The sequence below is a fragment of the Platalea leucorodia genome (genome assembly GCF_965183815.1).
Source record: "Platalea leucorodia genome assembly, chromosome: 5".
NCBI classification, from domain to species: domain Eukaryota; kingdom Metazoa; phylum Chordata; class Aves; order Pelecaniformes; family Threskiornithidae; genus Platalea; species Platalea leucorodia.
In genome coordinates, this window is record NC_138827.1 from 26,554,857 (window position 1) to 26,571,403 (window position 16,547).

Sequence of the window (16,547 nt, forward strand, 5' to 3'; positions counted from 1 at the left end):
TCATTGCTTCTTGGAGTAGTCGGAAGGATAAATTGCTCACGGGCTCAGCAGCGGAAGAAAGGGTCTGCAGCGTAAGTCAGATCTTTGCTGAAACATAGTTTTTCTTGGATATTAAGGGGACTGCGGCGAGTGCCGGCAGGGTACCTGCACAGCCGCAGCTGAACCCAGCAGCCCCCTGAGGCCAGAAGTGAGACCCGCACCAGGGACAGGGCTGGTGGAGATCGAGCCAAGCAGTTGGGACTTGCTGCCAGGGGGACCACGATGCCGGGGGCTTGGAGATGCTTTCAGGGTGCCCCAGGCTGCTCCATGTACCCCTAGCAGGGACCCTGCTCCCCGCCATGGGATGCACCCACCACCCACAAGCCCCCAACCATGCAGCCACCCATGCTCAGCACCCACGGCACCTGGAGGCATGGCCCCGGGAGGGTTTGTGCAGGCGATCCCACGCCTTGAGAGGTAGCAGGGGTGGGAGGCTGGTGCTCGAGGCATCCCTGCCTCTGGGGGGGCCAAGCACATCTCGCTCTTTGCAGGATAATGGTGTGGTACTCGAGGTTGGGCTGCAGGTCTCTTCTCCCCAGGAAATGCCCCCCAAAACCTGGATGCTGATGGAAAGAAGGGAGCGCAGCACAGTAGGGACCGCTAAGCAAAGGGCTCTTTATGGAAAAGGGGAAAAAATTATACTAATGCACCAGCTTAATAAATCAAACCCTTGTGTCATCTTGCTGCATCAGGAGCTGCTGCAACACCAGGGAGGACAGCCACACTGCGGCCACACTGCCTGCCAGGGACAGGGGTCCCACGTCCCCCTGAACGGGGGAGGATGACCCCCCCCTGCCACTCGGAGACGGGCACTCAGAGTCCTCTGCCCTGAACCACCCTCCCACCCCGACGGCCTCTGCCACTGGACAGCGGCTGCAGCAGCACCTGCTGCAGGACGGGGCGATGGGACTGGGTGATGGGATGGGGTGACAGCACCCAGCGAGCCGGGGGTCTCCCTCAGAGAGGGGCTCTCCCCCGGCTCCTGGCACAGGATCGGGGCCACATCGCTCTGCCAGGAGTCCTGTTCTTGGCTCCTCCGAGCTGTCAAAGCTCTAGATTTCCCTGGCAGCACTTGGAGTTTAAAGGCAAGGGAAAGGGGAAAAAAAAAAAAGCAAGAGCTCAGAAGTAAGGCAGTTGAAAAGGCTGGGCCAAGGAGCTGTCACGCCACCCTTTCAGCTATTACACACCCCGGTAAGTTCTCAAACACACAGGCAGCACAAGATAGCAGGAAGGCTAATTTTTCTTTAGCTGCAGGCAAAAAAATTCAATTACAAGGTAACCTATTTTTCAACTCCTCCATTGGTATTTACTTAATTTCCTAAGGCCAGCTTGCCTGCCCCGCAATGGAGAGGAGGAGGGAGGCCATGTGCCATCAGGCTAAGCTGGGCTCTGGCTCGCTGTGGGGTTTATTTTGGTTTTAATTCAAACGTTAAATCTCAGAGCAAGCATGGTTTGTTTGAACACTGGTCGGCAAACGGGACGGTGCGTGACATGGGGCACCAGCGCAGCGTCCGGCCGTGATGGGGATGGGGAGCACCAGGGGACAAGGCCAGCGGAAAGCAAGACCTTCTTGAGCAGGTTTGGGAGGTGCCAAGGAACAGACCTGCTGCTGGTGGCCCATGCGGGCAGGGACTGCCCGGGGTGACCATGAGGACAGGGACAGCCCCAGGGGTCCACGAGGGCAGGGAGAGTCCCAGGGAGGTCGTAAGGACAGGGACACCCAGGGGTACGTGGGGACAGGGACAGCCTGGAGGGTACGTGAGGACAGGGACAGTCCGAGGGGGTCTGTGGGGACAGGGATATCCAGGGGGTACATGAGTACAGGGACAGGCCTGCGGGTCCCTGAGGACAGGGACACCCCAGGGGCCCGTGAACAGCGAGACATGCTGGGGGGGCACACGGACACGGGACCCCGGGGGTGCACGGGGACAGGGGCACCCGCGGGGCACAGGACCCCCGCGGGCACACGGGCACGGGACCCCGGGGGGTCCGTGCGGTACCGGCGCCATCCGCGCCGCCGCGCGCCGCCAGGGGGCGCCGTTGCTCCGAGCGGCCGCGCAGGCCGCGCTGCGCCCCCCGCTCCCCCCCCTCCCCGCCCCCCCCTCCCCCGCTGTGCCCGCGGCCGCCCCGGCCCAGCGCAGCGCCCCGCCCCGCCCGGGCGCACAGGCGCGGCCTTCCGGCGGCTGCGGCCCGCCCGCCGACGGGGCCGGGGCCAGGGCCGGGGGCGGGGGCGGGCGCGGGGGGACGGATCCCTCCGGCACCCCCGGCTCCCCCGGGCCCCTACGGGCGTGGGGGGGAGAGAGGAGGGGGGGCGGGGCGGAGCGAGCGCTCCGCCAATCAGCGCGCGGCGGTTTCAAGAGGCCCCTTCCGCGCCCCGCCCCGCCCCGCTGCGCTGCTCGGCGGGGGGGCGGCCCCGGGGGGGCCCTGCCCGCCCCGGCCCGGCCCGCCCGCCCTGCCCGCAGCCTGCCCCGCTCCCCGCCCCGCTCCCCGCCGCCCCCCTGCCCGCGCCGGCAGCCCCGGCGCCAGCCCAGCGCGGGGGGGAAGGGGAACGCAGCGTACCCCGAGGGAGCGCGCTCCCACGCGTGACCGTGCCCGGGGCCGTGGGGGCTTCGGGTGCAGGCGGCGCGGGGCTTCGCCTCTGCTTTCCCTCGCATGCCGGGCTCGGGTGGCACTCGCCCCTTGCTTACGACAGGGACATCCCCTGGCCCTTTATAAATAATGCAATGTTATTAATTATGCTATTTAATTAATGATGTGCATACAGCATCTACCAGCAGATTGCTGCTACCGTCTTCCTTCGTAAAAAGCCTTTCGCTGGCTGGGTTTTTGCAAGCCCGCAGTCAAGGAGCCGGCATTGGGGAAGGCCTTGAACTCCATGCCGGCCGAGGAGCCGGTTACGGCGCCGGTGATGTTTCGGCATCGCGGCTAACACGCGCCGGCCTCCCTCCAACCGCCGGCGCAGCTGCGCGGGTAAACAGGAAACCTGAACACCGCGGCTCCCGCGGGACCCAGAAACCCCAACCCCAAGGCGGGTGAATGACTCCTTCTGAAAAATATCGGCGGCTCCGGGGCCGGGGTGGGAGAGGAGGTGGGTGGCAGCACCCACTGCCGCTGCCTGCTTGCCCGCACCGAGTTCATTTGAATGCGAGCCATGCAGAGCGCTCGCCACCGCCACTGAGGTGTGGAAATCTCGCCCAGCCGAGGAGGGGTTTCTTCCTGCTAGCTGGTCTGGGGAAAAAAAAAAGCCGTATTAGAAGACAGGGAAATTTCAGACACCAAATGGTAGGTCCTCAGTAGCAAACCCAAATCCGGCCCCTCTCGATGGCTGCTTTGCACTCCAGGAAGGCTGTGAAATGGAGGAGTTATTTTCAGGGGGGTTATGGGGAGCATGTAGTGCCCCGGTCTGCCAGGAGCCCATCCCATCCTCCCCATCAGCATCTCCAGCATCACCAGCAGTCGTCACGCCCTGGCGTTTGGCTTTCCCATGGGAAAAGGGAATACCAGGCTGGCAGCAACCTGGAAATCTATAGTTTGGTTAAAATTAAAATTCAAAGTCCAAACTTGTTTGTAGCAGAGGAGCCTCCTGCCGCCAGAGCGCTGCAGGCAGTGGGAGCAGTGCTTGGTGAGTGGCCGGTCCCAGGGATGGGCTGGGGGTGCAGCGTGCCGTGCGGGAATGCAGCCCGCACAGGTCCGTGCCCAGCCGGGACGGCAGTGGTGCCCGTGCCCAGCTGGGACAGCAGCGGTGCCCGTCCGCAGCAAGACGCTGCCCACGCATTGGCTGCAGGTTAAGGGCCACGTCGCTTCAGGAGCTCGCAGGGCTGTTATAGTTTAACGTTATCTATTGAATAGACCCATGCACCTTTGTAAGTGCAGGGCAAAATTACGGATGGATTTTTTTTAAATGTCTGTATTTTTACAGGTGCTGTTCCAGCAGAATAGTCCCGGTGCATTGACAAGCACAGGCATCCTCCCCGGCGATGGGCACCCTAAATGGCCCTGGGTGGGAGCTGGTGGGCAGCGATGGACTGACAGTTCAGGGAAGGGGCTGGGAGAAAGGGAGCTGCTCTAGAAGGTCAGGAAAGGCCAACTAACCACCCAAGCTTGGGAGCATTTTGGTATCGTCACAAGCCCCGGCAGCAGGGGCTGAGGGCTCCTTTCTGCTCCTGGGCAGCCGGGGCTGGGTGCAGGGATGTCGCCAGCCCAGGCCAGAGGCAATAAAGCGCCTGGAGTGATGCAGCAAAACAGGCTGGAGTTGCGTGTCGAAATAAATCATCCATGGAAGCAAGGCAGAGAGGAGGTTTTCTGCTCGCGCCTCCCTGCATCTAACAAAGCCTCAGAAACCCCAGGCGGGCAGCGAGAGCCGGGGCAGGATATGGCCATGCAGTGGCCCCGGCTGCCCCAGAGCGGAGCCTGTCCTGGCTGGGCGCTCCGATGCTCCAGCTCTCCAGGGAGCTGGTTTTCCATCCCTTCCCAGCTCCCTTGGCTTCACCTTGTGGCAGGCAATGCACAGAGCTGCCAGGAGTGATAAAATGGCTGTCCCCCAAATTTATGGAGTTTATCTGTGAATAACTCTCAGAGGTGAAGCGGCCGTTGAGCTGGGGAGGAGGAGGGCTTTATTTCAGGATAAACTCCCCCACAGGCGATGCAGCATGGGCAGGAGCCCAGCTCCAGCCCCAGGGACCTGCAGGGACGTGCCCCACACTCCCCAGTCCCCCCAACTTGTGGGGATGGAGCATTGCCGGGGCGAGCTCGCTGCTCACCCACACCAGAGAAAGCCAAAGGCTTGTTTCCCATCCGCAGCGTGTTTATTAGGAGCTAAGCCATGAAGAGGCTTTGGCACATCTCTGTCGCTCCCGCGGAGCGTGTTTAGCACAGCAGAGATCGCTGCTTTTTCCAGCCGCACGTGCACGCCTGGGATTTCCACACCGGCCAGGCGTTGCTCCCCGTAAAAAAAAAAAAAGGTTGTATCTATGGGCTTTGGAGCAGCATCCCAGTTTCTGGGGAAGCACAGCTGAGGCTGAGCAGGCTCGAGCCTCCCCCTCGTCCCCCCTCCCCGCTCTGCTGCAGTAACATCCATCCTAAGTTTCTGAGCCTCTTCTAATTTTGGAGGCCGTTAGCAAAGCAGGCACTGTTGCAGCCAAACGAGACTGCCAATGTTTCCTTTAAAAGCTGCTTTCACTCCGAAGGACTCTTCTAGATGGTTTGCTTTTAATAGCAGGCTGCAGGGTGCAACGCCCAGCTCGTGGCCGGGGCTCTTCCTGGTGCGGGAAGGGTCTGGGTGGCGTTGGGTGCAGGATTCAAGCCCTGCACGGAGCCACAAGCATCCATCATGGGCTACGGCCATGCACCACGTGCACCCCCTTCCCAGTTCAGACCAGCAAAGCTCCCCACCCCCTTGCAGAGCGGACCCCCTACAGCCCTTCCCTCCCTTCTCTCACCCGCTCTCAGGGAAATCTTCAAGGCAGAGGGGCTGGGTTCAGCTCGTAATTGTGCTAATAGCTCAGGGGAGAAGAAAAGGCCAGAGGAGCTGGTGGAGAAACGATGGAGCCAGCGAGGTCAGCGCGCTGGTAGGTGTGAGCTTTAAAAATCCAATTGCTGCTTCAGTATAACCAGATTCGGGAAAATGAAGCTGAAGTGTGAAAAATGAAAGTGAAAAGATAGGAACCAACCCACAGCTATTTATTCTAAAAATACTGACCTAAATACTTAAGCGCACATATAAAAGTAGTTGTCTTTACTGATTTCCTTTATGAGAATCTCCTGCTTTGGTTATTATTTCGCTCAGAAACCAGAAGATGAGGCTTTTCAGAGACACCGAGACCGTGTCCTAACATGGCACTGCCAAAGAGTTTGCTGTATGCCCAAAACTCATCCGAAAGCCCAGCTTCGAAATTCATTCATTAAGCTAATGAGGCCCTGCAGTTAGCAGCCCACGCCTCCGCTGATCAAAACAGGAGAGGCTTTGCCTGGGTCTCGTGCGATGGCTCTTGGGTTTCTCTCCAGGTGGGACGACGGCGGTGGCCGGGGCACACTGTGGGCACGGCAAAGCCCCGGAGGCTGCGCCCTGGGCACAGGCAGCACTCGCGGCGGGACAAGAGATTTTGGGGTGGAGGGAGGCATTGCAGCAGTGGCCCTGGCACAAAGCATCCCTTGGCTTGTGGCATGGGCAGAGCTGGGCTATAGTTCACATCTGGGCTGTTGTTCCCCCCGGGCTGTTGTTGCAGGCAGTTGCAAGCCCCTGCCTCCTCCCCACTCATCTGGCAGCAGCCAGGGCAAGGATGCGAGGAGGCTGTCGACAACCTGAGCACTGAGCCTGGCTCAGTGCAAAGGTCCCCGGGGCCAGCGAGCCAGCCGGCACAGCGGGGGGCATCGGAGAGGAGCATCGCTCTCCTGCAGGCAGCCCCCTAATTAGATATTTTGGGGTTTCCCACATACCTGGACGTGTCTGGGCCAAGTACCGGGGTGGATGGCGAGGAAAACCCAGGTGCAGGAGGTGAGCGTGGGGCCCTGAGCGGAGCACGGGCCCGTGCACGAGGACCCCTGTGCGGCCACGGTCTCCGATGCGGCACTGTGGCCCTGCTCTGCACATCCTTCCCAGGAAAGATTATGGAGGCGCATTACGCATGGAGGCAAAACGGATGGAGAAGCGGGCAGGAGTGCTGGGTCAGCAAGTCGCGCAGGCTAGACACGAACGATGAGCACTCAGAGGGAGAAGGAAGAGACTGCGCTTAAAACAGTAAAGGTGAAAGCAGGCAGGGGGAAGCAGCTCCCTGCCTGAAGGTTGGAGGGGGAGAGCCCGGTCACAGCGTTTCCATATGACAAATGAAGATGGAAGCCAGGAAAACATGGGCTCGATGAAAAGGCTTTTTTTTTTTTGAGTTAGGAAAAGGGGTGCTCAGTGCAGCGTGGGAGCGGGGAAGGGCGTATGGTCCATGGCCTGGGAGTGAGCGCGATGCGTGCAGCATCCTGCAGCCAACGGGATGGATGAGCACCGGCCAGGTCCCCTCTCTGCCTGCAGGGAAGCATCATGGCAACGCACAGATGGGTGTGTGAGCAAAGCCAGGGCAAGGCCTCCGAGCAGCAAGGGCTGGTGTTGAAACCTTGGAGGATGCCGCAGAGGCGAGTGTCCCAGAGGATGCTGGCTCCAATGGCAGGCTGCTGCCTGGGAAGCCTCTCCTCCAGCTCCTGAGGTCCCCCTTTCTCCCAAAAAGCTCCCAGAAGCAGTGGAGGAAACCCTTGCAGGCAGCAGAGACAGTTGGACCACAGATCACCCTGCAGCAGCTTTTTGCCTAAAAATCAGGCTGCTAAAATAAATACACATGCTGCCACCGTGCTCGCAGCAGATTTACAACTCCATGCATGCACCCAGCACCTGCCCACCCTGGCGTGGGAGCACCCATGGGGCCGGTGGCAGCAGGGGGGACGTCTGCTCCAAAACCCAAGGTCACCCTCCGGCCAGCTCCGCGAAGCATCCCGGGAAAGTGGAGCCGAAGAGACGCTCCTGCCCGTTGCAGGGTGCTGGCGGGGGCGGCTGGCTCAGGGCACTGCCGGCGGCGCATATCAGGCGGGGGCAGATGGAAGAGGTGACAGATAAGGGACTCAGCCTGGAGAAGAAATGGGAGTGATAGGACCCAAAGGCACTGCCCCGTCAGAGCAAGGAGGCTCAAGACCAGACCCAGCAGAGCTGGATTCAGATCCTGTAATGCCGGCTGGGCGCCCGCTCCCCACCTAAACCCCTCCTTGCCGAGGGCAGGGGGGTAAGGAAACCACCAACGTTAAACTGCAAATACTTAGTCAGTGCAACGGGGTTTCTGCCTGGCTCCTGAGGCAGTGGACAACCGCTGCTACCCCGGCAAGGCTGTGACCCTTCGCTTGAGAATGGCTGACACCGGGCGTAGCACAGCTTGGAGGCCATCCCTGTGGGATGATGGATAGCCCGCAGAGAGGGAAACCTCAAGACAGACACCATCCCATTGTCTGTAGGGGCTGCAGGCACACACAGCTCTGCTGGGACCCCCCAGGAAGGTCTCTGCTATACCACTGCCATCAGAGAGCTGCAAGCAGCACTTATATGTAACCCCTGCAGCATCCTTGCCCCACGCCGGTGCCCTGCTTGGCCCCACGTAGCTGCCACCAGAGCCCAGCCGCAGGGGACGAGCAGGGTCAGACACAGACAGCGCAGCACGGCAATGCCACCGTCACCAGTAGGAGCCAGGCTGTGGGTTATCACTGTGCCACCGCGCAGGGCAGGACCGCAGCTCCTGCGTGCTGGTTTGCTTGGGGAGGGGATAATTAATTGCAAAACATCCTTTGCAGGGAGATGTAGGCTAGTGGCAAGGCGGGTGGCGACCAGGAGGACCTGACCTGCCTGGAGAGGCTGGCACTGGCAGGCAGTGGGTAGAGGTGACACTTTGTCAGGGCTATGGGGTGACGAGGGTCTGACATTTTGGGTTTTGCCTTTGTGCAGCCCGCCCCATTCCTCAGGAGTCCAACCGCACCCCAGAGCACAAGTTTGGTGCTCACAAGTTGTCCGTGCTCCTCAGACGGGGAAGTCCTGCTCCTCAGATGGGGAAATCCTGCTCCCCGGCTGTTATCTTTGGTGCTTTCTCCCTTTGAGCCTTCTACCTCTGTTTGTCTCCTCTGCAAGGACAGGGACCAGCAGAGTTAAAATCCCAGGAGTGCCAGCTCTGGGAATGCAGCACTGCATCCCAGCCTTCCCTATAGCTGGAGAAAGCCTGGGAGCTGCGTCCCACATGGGTGCTCCTGCTCGGCACTTTGCAGTGCCTGCCTGCAGCCGAGGTTAATGCAGGTACTGCGGGTAAGGAATCCAAGCCGCCACGCAGGGAGCTGCTGGGGAATAGCTGCCGCGCTTTACATTCACAGCCCATCTATTTTGCAATAACTTCACCGTGATGTTCCCACGTAGACAAGCCTAAGCTAGCATAGATAATGAAATGGGTTAAAGGAGACAGGCAGAGGGAGAGGAGAGGAGCCAGCAACTGGTAGTAAATCAGGGAGAGAACAGGCTTACTTTAAATTCAAGGACTCAGTGGCAGGGCGAGTTTGGTTTATGCCGAGAGGCCCGGGGTTTAGAGGATGAGACACAGTTTGGGAAGACAAAAGTGTCGCCTTGGCGGGCCCACTGACCTGTCTGTGTCCCCATCACCCCCGTCCTGCTCCTCCCCGTCCCCCTGTGCCTGCCTCGTGGATGTCGCTGGGATTAAGCACAGCCAAGGGCAGCCGTCCTGGGGGGTAACAGGCGGTCGGGGGATCCCGAAGGAGCTGCCAGCCTGGTGGGGCAGGCAGCAGGCTCTGCTCCATGGGGGGAAGCTCCTGCCGGCCCCCATCGGCTTGTGGTCCTAGGGGGACCCAGCCACTGAGACTCCCCCACCTTTGGCACGGGTTTTGAGGCAGCCCAAAACAGCTAATTAAATCCTGCTCTGCTTAATCAGAGCCATTGAACACCAGTCAGAAGAAATTAATCCCATGTTTTATTAGATGCTGTTTGAAGTCGCGTTTGGCACCTCGTCCTCGGTTCTCATCTCCTTCTGGGGAAGGAAGAAGGACATCTGCGGGGAAGAGCGAGGGTGCAGCAGATGGCAGCGGGGATGATTCAGGGGCTCAAGGAAGGAGCTGCGACTCCAGCGGCGTCCCTGGGCGGGGACGAGACACCTCTCCCTGCATCCCACGGCCCACCACCTCCCCGTGGCTGAGAGTCTGTGAGCTAGGCAGGCATCCCAAAAATACGTGTTCCTCCGCATTGCATGCTAATGGCTCCACGCGATAGGTCCCACCGCAATTAAAGCACGCAGAGTGTTAATATGCAACGTGGAGAGGCCACTCTTCCCACAGCTACTCCCTCCCAAACCTGTCCTTCCTGCTGTGCATCCCTGCCCACGGGAGCCTGCCCACGGGGATCCCACAGCAGCCCCGGTCGAGCCGTCGGCAGCGCCCGGTGCATTCGTGCCTTCCCCCCGCCGTGCCTGGGGGGACGCTGCCTTTTCCCCCGCGGCACCCAGCACCTTCTCCTGCCCTCAGGCTCGGCGGAGCAGGGTCTGTTGGGTACCCGACGGCTGCGTGCTGTGCGATGCGGCCCCGGCAAGGGAGGCACCCTGATGGCTGGGAGAAATCCACAGGAGGGTGCTTAAAACACCCAGATGGGCTCTTGGTTTGGGGGTTTTAATGAATTCTGGTGCTTTAATTGCTGCAACCCAAGAAAAACTCCCAATGAAGAAAAAGCCTGGCCGCGTCAGGCAGCCCACAGGTCGCCCTCCAAGCCTTGGGAGCGCTCGGTAGCCTTGGTACGTCCTCCTGCGACTCGGCTAGACAGAGCTGCTGGCTTCGGGTGTGGGGATATATTTTTTTTCCTAAATTTCTTGTCATAACTTGCGTTAAAACTTTGCAGAGCCATTTAATTGCATTCTGCGGTGGTGATGATATGAAATTACTCTCCCTTCTGATCTTTAGCTAAGTTGGTCCAAAGCAACGGCTTATAATTTGCTCTAATCATCAGGTCGCGGAAGATGCGAAGGCAGGGCTGGCACCTGGTGAATTCACACAGGCCGGGAGTTTCTGCCCTCGCTGTGCCAGCGTTTGGCGGCTGGCAGGCCAGGCTCTGCCACCCTGGGATGGCAATATTGATACTTTTCTTTTGGTGCCCCTTACAGGAAGCTTTCCATCAACTGCTCTTCTCCATCTCCCCTAGCAACAGCCGAGAACCAGAGCTGGTCCGGAGGAGAGGAGGGAGAGCTGAGGCAGCTTTCCGACCCTCCCCAGGCTGCTCTCTCCTCTGAGCATCTCGGAGATGTCCTCCCCTCCCGGCCAGAGACCTGCAATCAGACCACTGAAGGCACCTAAGGAGGCAGAGATCCTGGCTCCCATTGCATTTCCCTGGGCTTGCTTCATGTCCCAAACAACCCCAGAGGCTGGGGGAAGGAGGTGGCTGGGTTTTGGCTACTCACCTATCCCAGAAAATCAGTGAGTTAAAAGAAAACAAACTCCTGATGAACAGGAGCGGGGCAGGGTGATATTCTGGGCATGAAGAGGCCCTTTTGCTGCCGAGGGTACGGCACCAATCACGCTGGTGGCATTAATGCTTTCCACCTCCATGCATAAGGTACAGAATATGCGGGTATTATTTTTAACCGGGGATATTTAGCAAATGCCTCACGTGCTGCCGGAGGGTCAAATTTATCCCATAGCCTCAGTCCCGGGGGAGGCTCCTGGTTATTTCGGAGCTCTTTGGAGCAGCAGAGGAGCAGAAGGATGTGAAGGTTCGGGAGACACAAAGTCTGGGATTTGCCTGGCCTGGCCCTCCAGTCTCTGCCGCAGAGGCGTGCGTGGAGCCAGACCCTAAAGCCCGTCTCATCGTCTCCACCGTCACCCTGGCCCCCACCCTGCAAAGCAGAACTTGTGCAAACCGCCAGGTTTTCTCTTTCCAAAGAGAGGACCTTGGACGCCTTCAAGTTCTGATCCTTTTCGACCTACCGCATCGCAAGGAGATATTACCCCCCCCGTTTGTTTTAAACCTTGCTTTAAAGCGAGTTTGGCCCTGCTCAGGCAGGCCCCGATGGCCGTGAACATTCCCACGGGGCGCAGCAGCACTACCCGCCGCCGCAGGAGTTGCTCCGACGCCCCGCGGCTCCCCACGCCGCCACCGCAAGCCTCCCTGCCCCGGCAGCGGGGCTGCCGGGCGCCCGCCGCCCTGCTCAGGCTCCCCAAGCTCTTCGGGTGTCTTGCAGCGGGAGGCTCGATGCGCGCAACCTCCCCACTTTAACGATCGGTAACTGATCGCGTAACCCCTACCCAGCGCGCAGCCTCCATCTCGGCTGTTTTTTGTTCAGCGAGTCATTTTGGAGGTAGAGGTGAGGCCAGGGCAGGGGGGGAAGAGCTCTTTGAAGCCTTTATTTTTGTGCTGTTCCAACATCTGTTCCCGTGGAAGCTGCCCCCAGAAGCTGGGAGCGCTGGGTTAGTCGGGCTCCCGCGTTCCCCATCGGAACGGCTGCTGGCGGGGCGAGGGGTGCAGAACCCGGCCTCCTGAAGCAGGGGTGCTCTGGGGCAGCGAACCCCGCCGTGACAGGCACAACGGCTTCCCCACGGCCCCTCCGAGGGACCCCAGCATGGCGGCGGGGCTGAGACCCCCCCCGCCCTCCCCGGCCCCAAAGGGGGTGGCTTTCCCCCCCTTGTTTTTAAGGGCAGCGAAGCAAAAACAGGCAGCGAGGCCCCACCGCAAGCCTCGCCCCGTGACTACAGGCGACGAAGTTGGCAGCCGCGGGGGGAGGCCGGCCCCAGGCTCCCCTCAGGGCTCCTCACAGCCAGGACGCCTGGCCCTGAGGTAACCGCCCGCAGCGAGGGGTTGGGGTGCGCGGCGCCGGGCGGGACCCGCCGGGGCCGGGCCGGAGGCGGGGGCCCCCGCCTCCGGCCCGGCCCCGGCGGGTCCCGCCCGGCGCCGCGGCCAGAGGCAGCGCCCGCCCGGGCGCACCGACGCGCTCCCCCCTCCTCCCCTTCGCCGCCCGGCGGGCGGTTTCAAGGCCCCCCCCTTCCGAGGTCTCCGCGGCGCCGGCCAATCAGCGGGCGCTCCGCACCGCGGCCCGGCGCCTTAAAGGGCCATGGTGCGGAACCGCGCTGGGGGAGCCGTGCCGCCCGCCGGCTGAGCCGGGGGAGCGCTAGGACCGCGCGTCGCCGCTCGCCCTCCCTCCTTCCCCGCCGCGGGAGGCCGCCCGCCGCCTCCGGAGGGGGGCGTGGCGCGGGTCGGCCCCGCCCCCGCTCGCCGGCGATTGGCGGGGACGAGCGCCCGTCGGCGGGGGGGGGGCGGTGCCCGGCGCGGCCACGTTCGGGTGCGCGGCCAGCGGCGCGGCGGGCGCAGCGAGCGGCGGCGGGGCGATGGGGGCGCGGCGGCGGCCGGCGCTCTGACAGCCCCCGGCGCTCCTTCGGCGGCGGGCAGAGCGGCTCCCGGCGGCGGCGACGGCCGCCCCCCCTCCTCGGCGCGGACCATGTTCGCCAAAGGGAAGGGCTCGGCGGTGCCCTCGGACGGACAGGCGCGGGAGAAGTAAGCGCGGCGGCGGGAGGAGCGGGGGGAGCGGGGCGGCGGCGGCGGCGGCGGGGCGGCTTTGTGCGGGGCGGGGGGGGGGGGGGCTGCTCCTCCTCCTCCTCCTCCTCCTCTCCCCCCCGCTGCCGCCGCCGCCGACCCGCCGCTCGGCTGTTGCAGGCTGGCGCTGTACGTCTACGAGTACCTGCTGCACGTCGGCGCCCAGAAGTCGGCGCAGACCTTCCTGTCCGAGGTGAGCCCCGCCGCCCCCCGCGCCCTTTGTGCGCCGCCGCCGCACGCACGCCCGCCCTCCATCTTGCGCGGGGCGGCGGCGGCGCCGGGGGGTCGCCGCGCGTGGGGGCCCACGCCCACTCGTGACCACCCCCCCCACCCCCTCCCACCCACCCCCACCCCCCCGCCTTCCTCTCTCCCGCAGATCCGGTGGGAGAAGAACATCACGCTGGGCGAGCCCCCCGGCTTCCTGCACTCCTGGTGGTGGTAAGTGCCGGGGGCGGGGGGCGCGGACCGTCCGGGCCGGGGGGAGCACCCCACCGTGCCCCGTTGCGGGTGGGAGCGGCCAGGCTGCCCGGCAGACCCGGGGGGGGGGTTTGCACCGGCGGAGCGCGGCCCCACGGGGGTAAAGCCCCGGCGACGGCGTGAGTCAGCAGCGGCGCGCCGTGGGGCTCGCCGAGTCCCGGGCCGCCCCGGCTCCGCGCTCCCGCTCCCCGCAGGGCGCCGAGGCGCGGCGGGGCGGCGGAGCCACCCCCGGCCCCGCGGGAGCGGGCGGGCAGCGGCGGCGGGCTCGCAGGCGGCGGGCAGGCCTCGGCGGCAGCGGGGCCGGGAAGCCGCCGGCGGCGGCCGGAGAGACCGGGTTGCGGCGGGGCCGCTGGGGCGCCCGGGGGAAGGCAGGGCGAGCGGACAGCGCTGCTGCGAGGGCTGGAGGGGTCCCTGAAGTGCCGCGGTTGTTACCCCTCAGAGGCTGCTTTTGCCTCCTGAAACACCCGGCGTCGCCCATCCGGGGGGCAGCGGCGCCAGGTCGGGCGCTTCCAGAGGTCCGAGCGGCGTCGAGCTTGGACGCGCGGCCGGATCCGGCTGAGGCCCCCTCCCCGACCCTGGGCCCAAGGGGGTGGGAAGCTGCTCACCTCCGGTGACCCCCGTCTCGGTGCGCGAGCCCTGATGAGTAACTGCCTCCTCTCTTGACTTTCTCCGCCACGCAGCGTGTTTTGGGACCTTTACTGCGCAGCTCCCGAAAGGCGAGACACTTGTGAACATTCGAGTGAAGCGAAAGCCTTTCATGACTACGTGAGTAACAAGTTTCTAATCCTCGCGGTAATTACAGCGTTGGGGAGCTCCGGCTTCTCCGGCATGCCGAGAGCCAGCATAACCGACTGGCAAAAGTGTGTTTTTTTTAACCAACAATGTTCTGATTTGACTGAACAGTATTTCATAATGTTGCAATTATGCAAATGAGCTCAGATACTTATCTTAAGCACTTAAAGGCATTCAGGCTGCTGGTAGAATTAAGCAGTTTTGCATAGCAATGGACAGCAAAACGTTTACTAGAGGATCGATGGTGAGATATTTCATGCTGAGGACATCTTGAAGGGTGGGCAGGGGTTGGATTGCGGCGGGGAGGCGGGGGGGATTCCCCAAAATGCTTTGAGTGCCCCAGTGAATATCTGCCTGCGTTTGGTAAGGCTGGGGGCTTCCTTGGTTGTCCGAGTCCTCCCTCGAAACCAGCACAGCGCAGGTGTTTGCTTGTTGAAGGTGGTGTTGCAGACCCCCTTTGGTTGACAGTGTGCATCTCGTCTATTGGTGTTTTGGGTTGCTCTCTGCAGAGGTGTTGGTGTGACCCAGGGATGATGCTCCTGGGGTGGGATGCTGGGGCTGAGGTGCCTCCCAAAAAGACACCTCTTGGCGAGGGTGCGCAGCATGTCGGCTCCGGTGGGCAATGGGTGGGCTGCCCACTCCTGTCCCGCGCGCGTCGCCTGCATCCGCAGCGTCGGAAGGAATTTGCATCAAAGGATTAGTCACCTGGCTGCGGGCTTGGACCCCAGTCAAGAGAGTTTAAACCCTGTAGCAGGAGCTGGTTTTGTCTGCTCTGGAGAGCCTATGGTATGGAAACCATTTTTCCTCCCTTCCTGAGTTTCTCGTTGCCTCGACATGCCTGGGTTGGGATGCGCGAGGGTTTGCCAGTGAGCAGCGCTGGGCAAGCGTTGCGGGGACCTCGGCGGCGCTCCTGCGTGCCGGTGCTGGACGCAGCAGTCGCCCTGGGGCGCGGGCAGCGCCGGGCTGCTGGAGAGCCTCGGCTGGCTGCTGAGCTGCCTCTCCTCTCTGCCCGGGGTGGAAACATGCCCGTCCCGCTGGGGCATGGGGGAAGCAGGTCGGAGTGTTTGCTAGGTGGGGGTTTGTCCGTCTGTCTGTCCCTTCCTGTGGCCGCTCTCTCTATCGCTTGTTTTAATTGGGTTGGATTAAGATGGTGAACTCCTGAATCAAGGGTCAGAGCTGACAACTGGCAGCACATTCACCAGTGCTCAGCTCGGTGTGGGCAGGCGCTCACTTCCTGGGCATTTTGGGCCAAATTCTGTTCTTTTTGGAGCCCGGTTGGGACAGCAGGCTCATCAGGAGCAAGGCGATGGTAGATCTTCGGGCGGCAAAGCCGCAGGTGAAGATGACATTAGCAACCAAGACGTGGTAATGCTCTGTTCACAGTAGTCTCTTTATCGTGTCTGAGGATTTAGTGCATTTAGAGAAATTAATCTTTTTTTTTAGCTTTGTAATAATTCTAACAATAGGCCTGAGTGTATTAGATGATACGCATAAACTTCTTTAATACATGTTGCTTTAAGCTTAGAGTAAATAGGCACAATCCTGATTGTTTTTAATTCTGGGTGTAATGCAGTTTTGTAACAGCCCCAAGTGCCTTACCTTTTGGGTTTTACCGTGAAGACTCGTAAGAAGGTTTTTCACTCCCCCATGCCTTGGCTTGGTGGCACTGGTTTGGTTTCCCTGGGCATGTTTTGGCCTCAAAACGGGGGTTGGGCTTCTCCTCCCCAGCGTGGTTGGTGGCAGATGCTCACGGCTTGCTCCCTCTCTGAGGAGCGGTGTTTTCCCGGCACAACGTGTACTTTGCAGGGCGAGGGACCTACCCAGCCAAAACTTAAATATTGACCAAAGAACTGAATGATAACTGGGGGAGTGTGAATAGCGCCTTGTTTCTCACCGGCCTCTGGGCCGGGGCATGCTGCTGGTGCTGGTGAGCGCGGCGGCCAGCCTCGCCGATGGGCACTGGAGCCGAAGTGCAGGTTTTTATCAAGCACCAAACCCCACCACCCATCAGCTGATGCATGGCAGCTAAAACGGGGTACGAGCCCTGAACGGGGCTGGACCAGTGAGTCATGAATCACTTCATATGGTGGTTGTGGTTAAAAATATTCTCATACAAGCATTGGCCCAGATTGGTAGAGCATCATATTTACAC

The 16,547-nt window shown here is 61.6% G+C and overlaps 1 protein-coding gene across 3 annotated transcripts in view; it reads left to right on the forward strand.

The window, feature by feature from the left end:
* Window positions 1-12,885: 12,885 nt before the first annotated feature.
* The window catches only part of SSBP3 (single stranded DNA binding protein 3), a 54,525-nt gene continuing 50,863 nt past the window's right edge, over window positions 12,886-16,547 (forward strand). For 2 of the 3 annotated variants that reach the window (XM_082313393.1, XM_082313394.1), the window contains exons 1-4: window positions 12,886-13,087; window positions 13,247-13,319; window positions 13,503-13,564; window positions 14,284-14,368. In XM_082313393.1, coding sequence (XP_082169519.1) covers window positions 13,032-13,087; window positions 13,247-13,319; window positions 13,503-13,564; window positions 14,284-14,368 — 276 coding nt within the window. In that variant the 5' untranslated portion in view covers window positions 12,886-13,031. The remainder of the gene's footprint in view (window positions 13,088-13,246; window positions 13,320-13,502; window positions 13,565-14,283; window positions 14,369-16,547) is intronic. The other variant, XM_082313392.1, reaches the window with a different exon arrangement.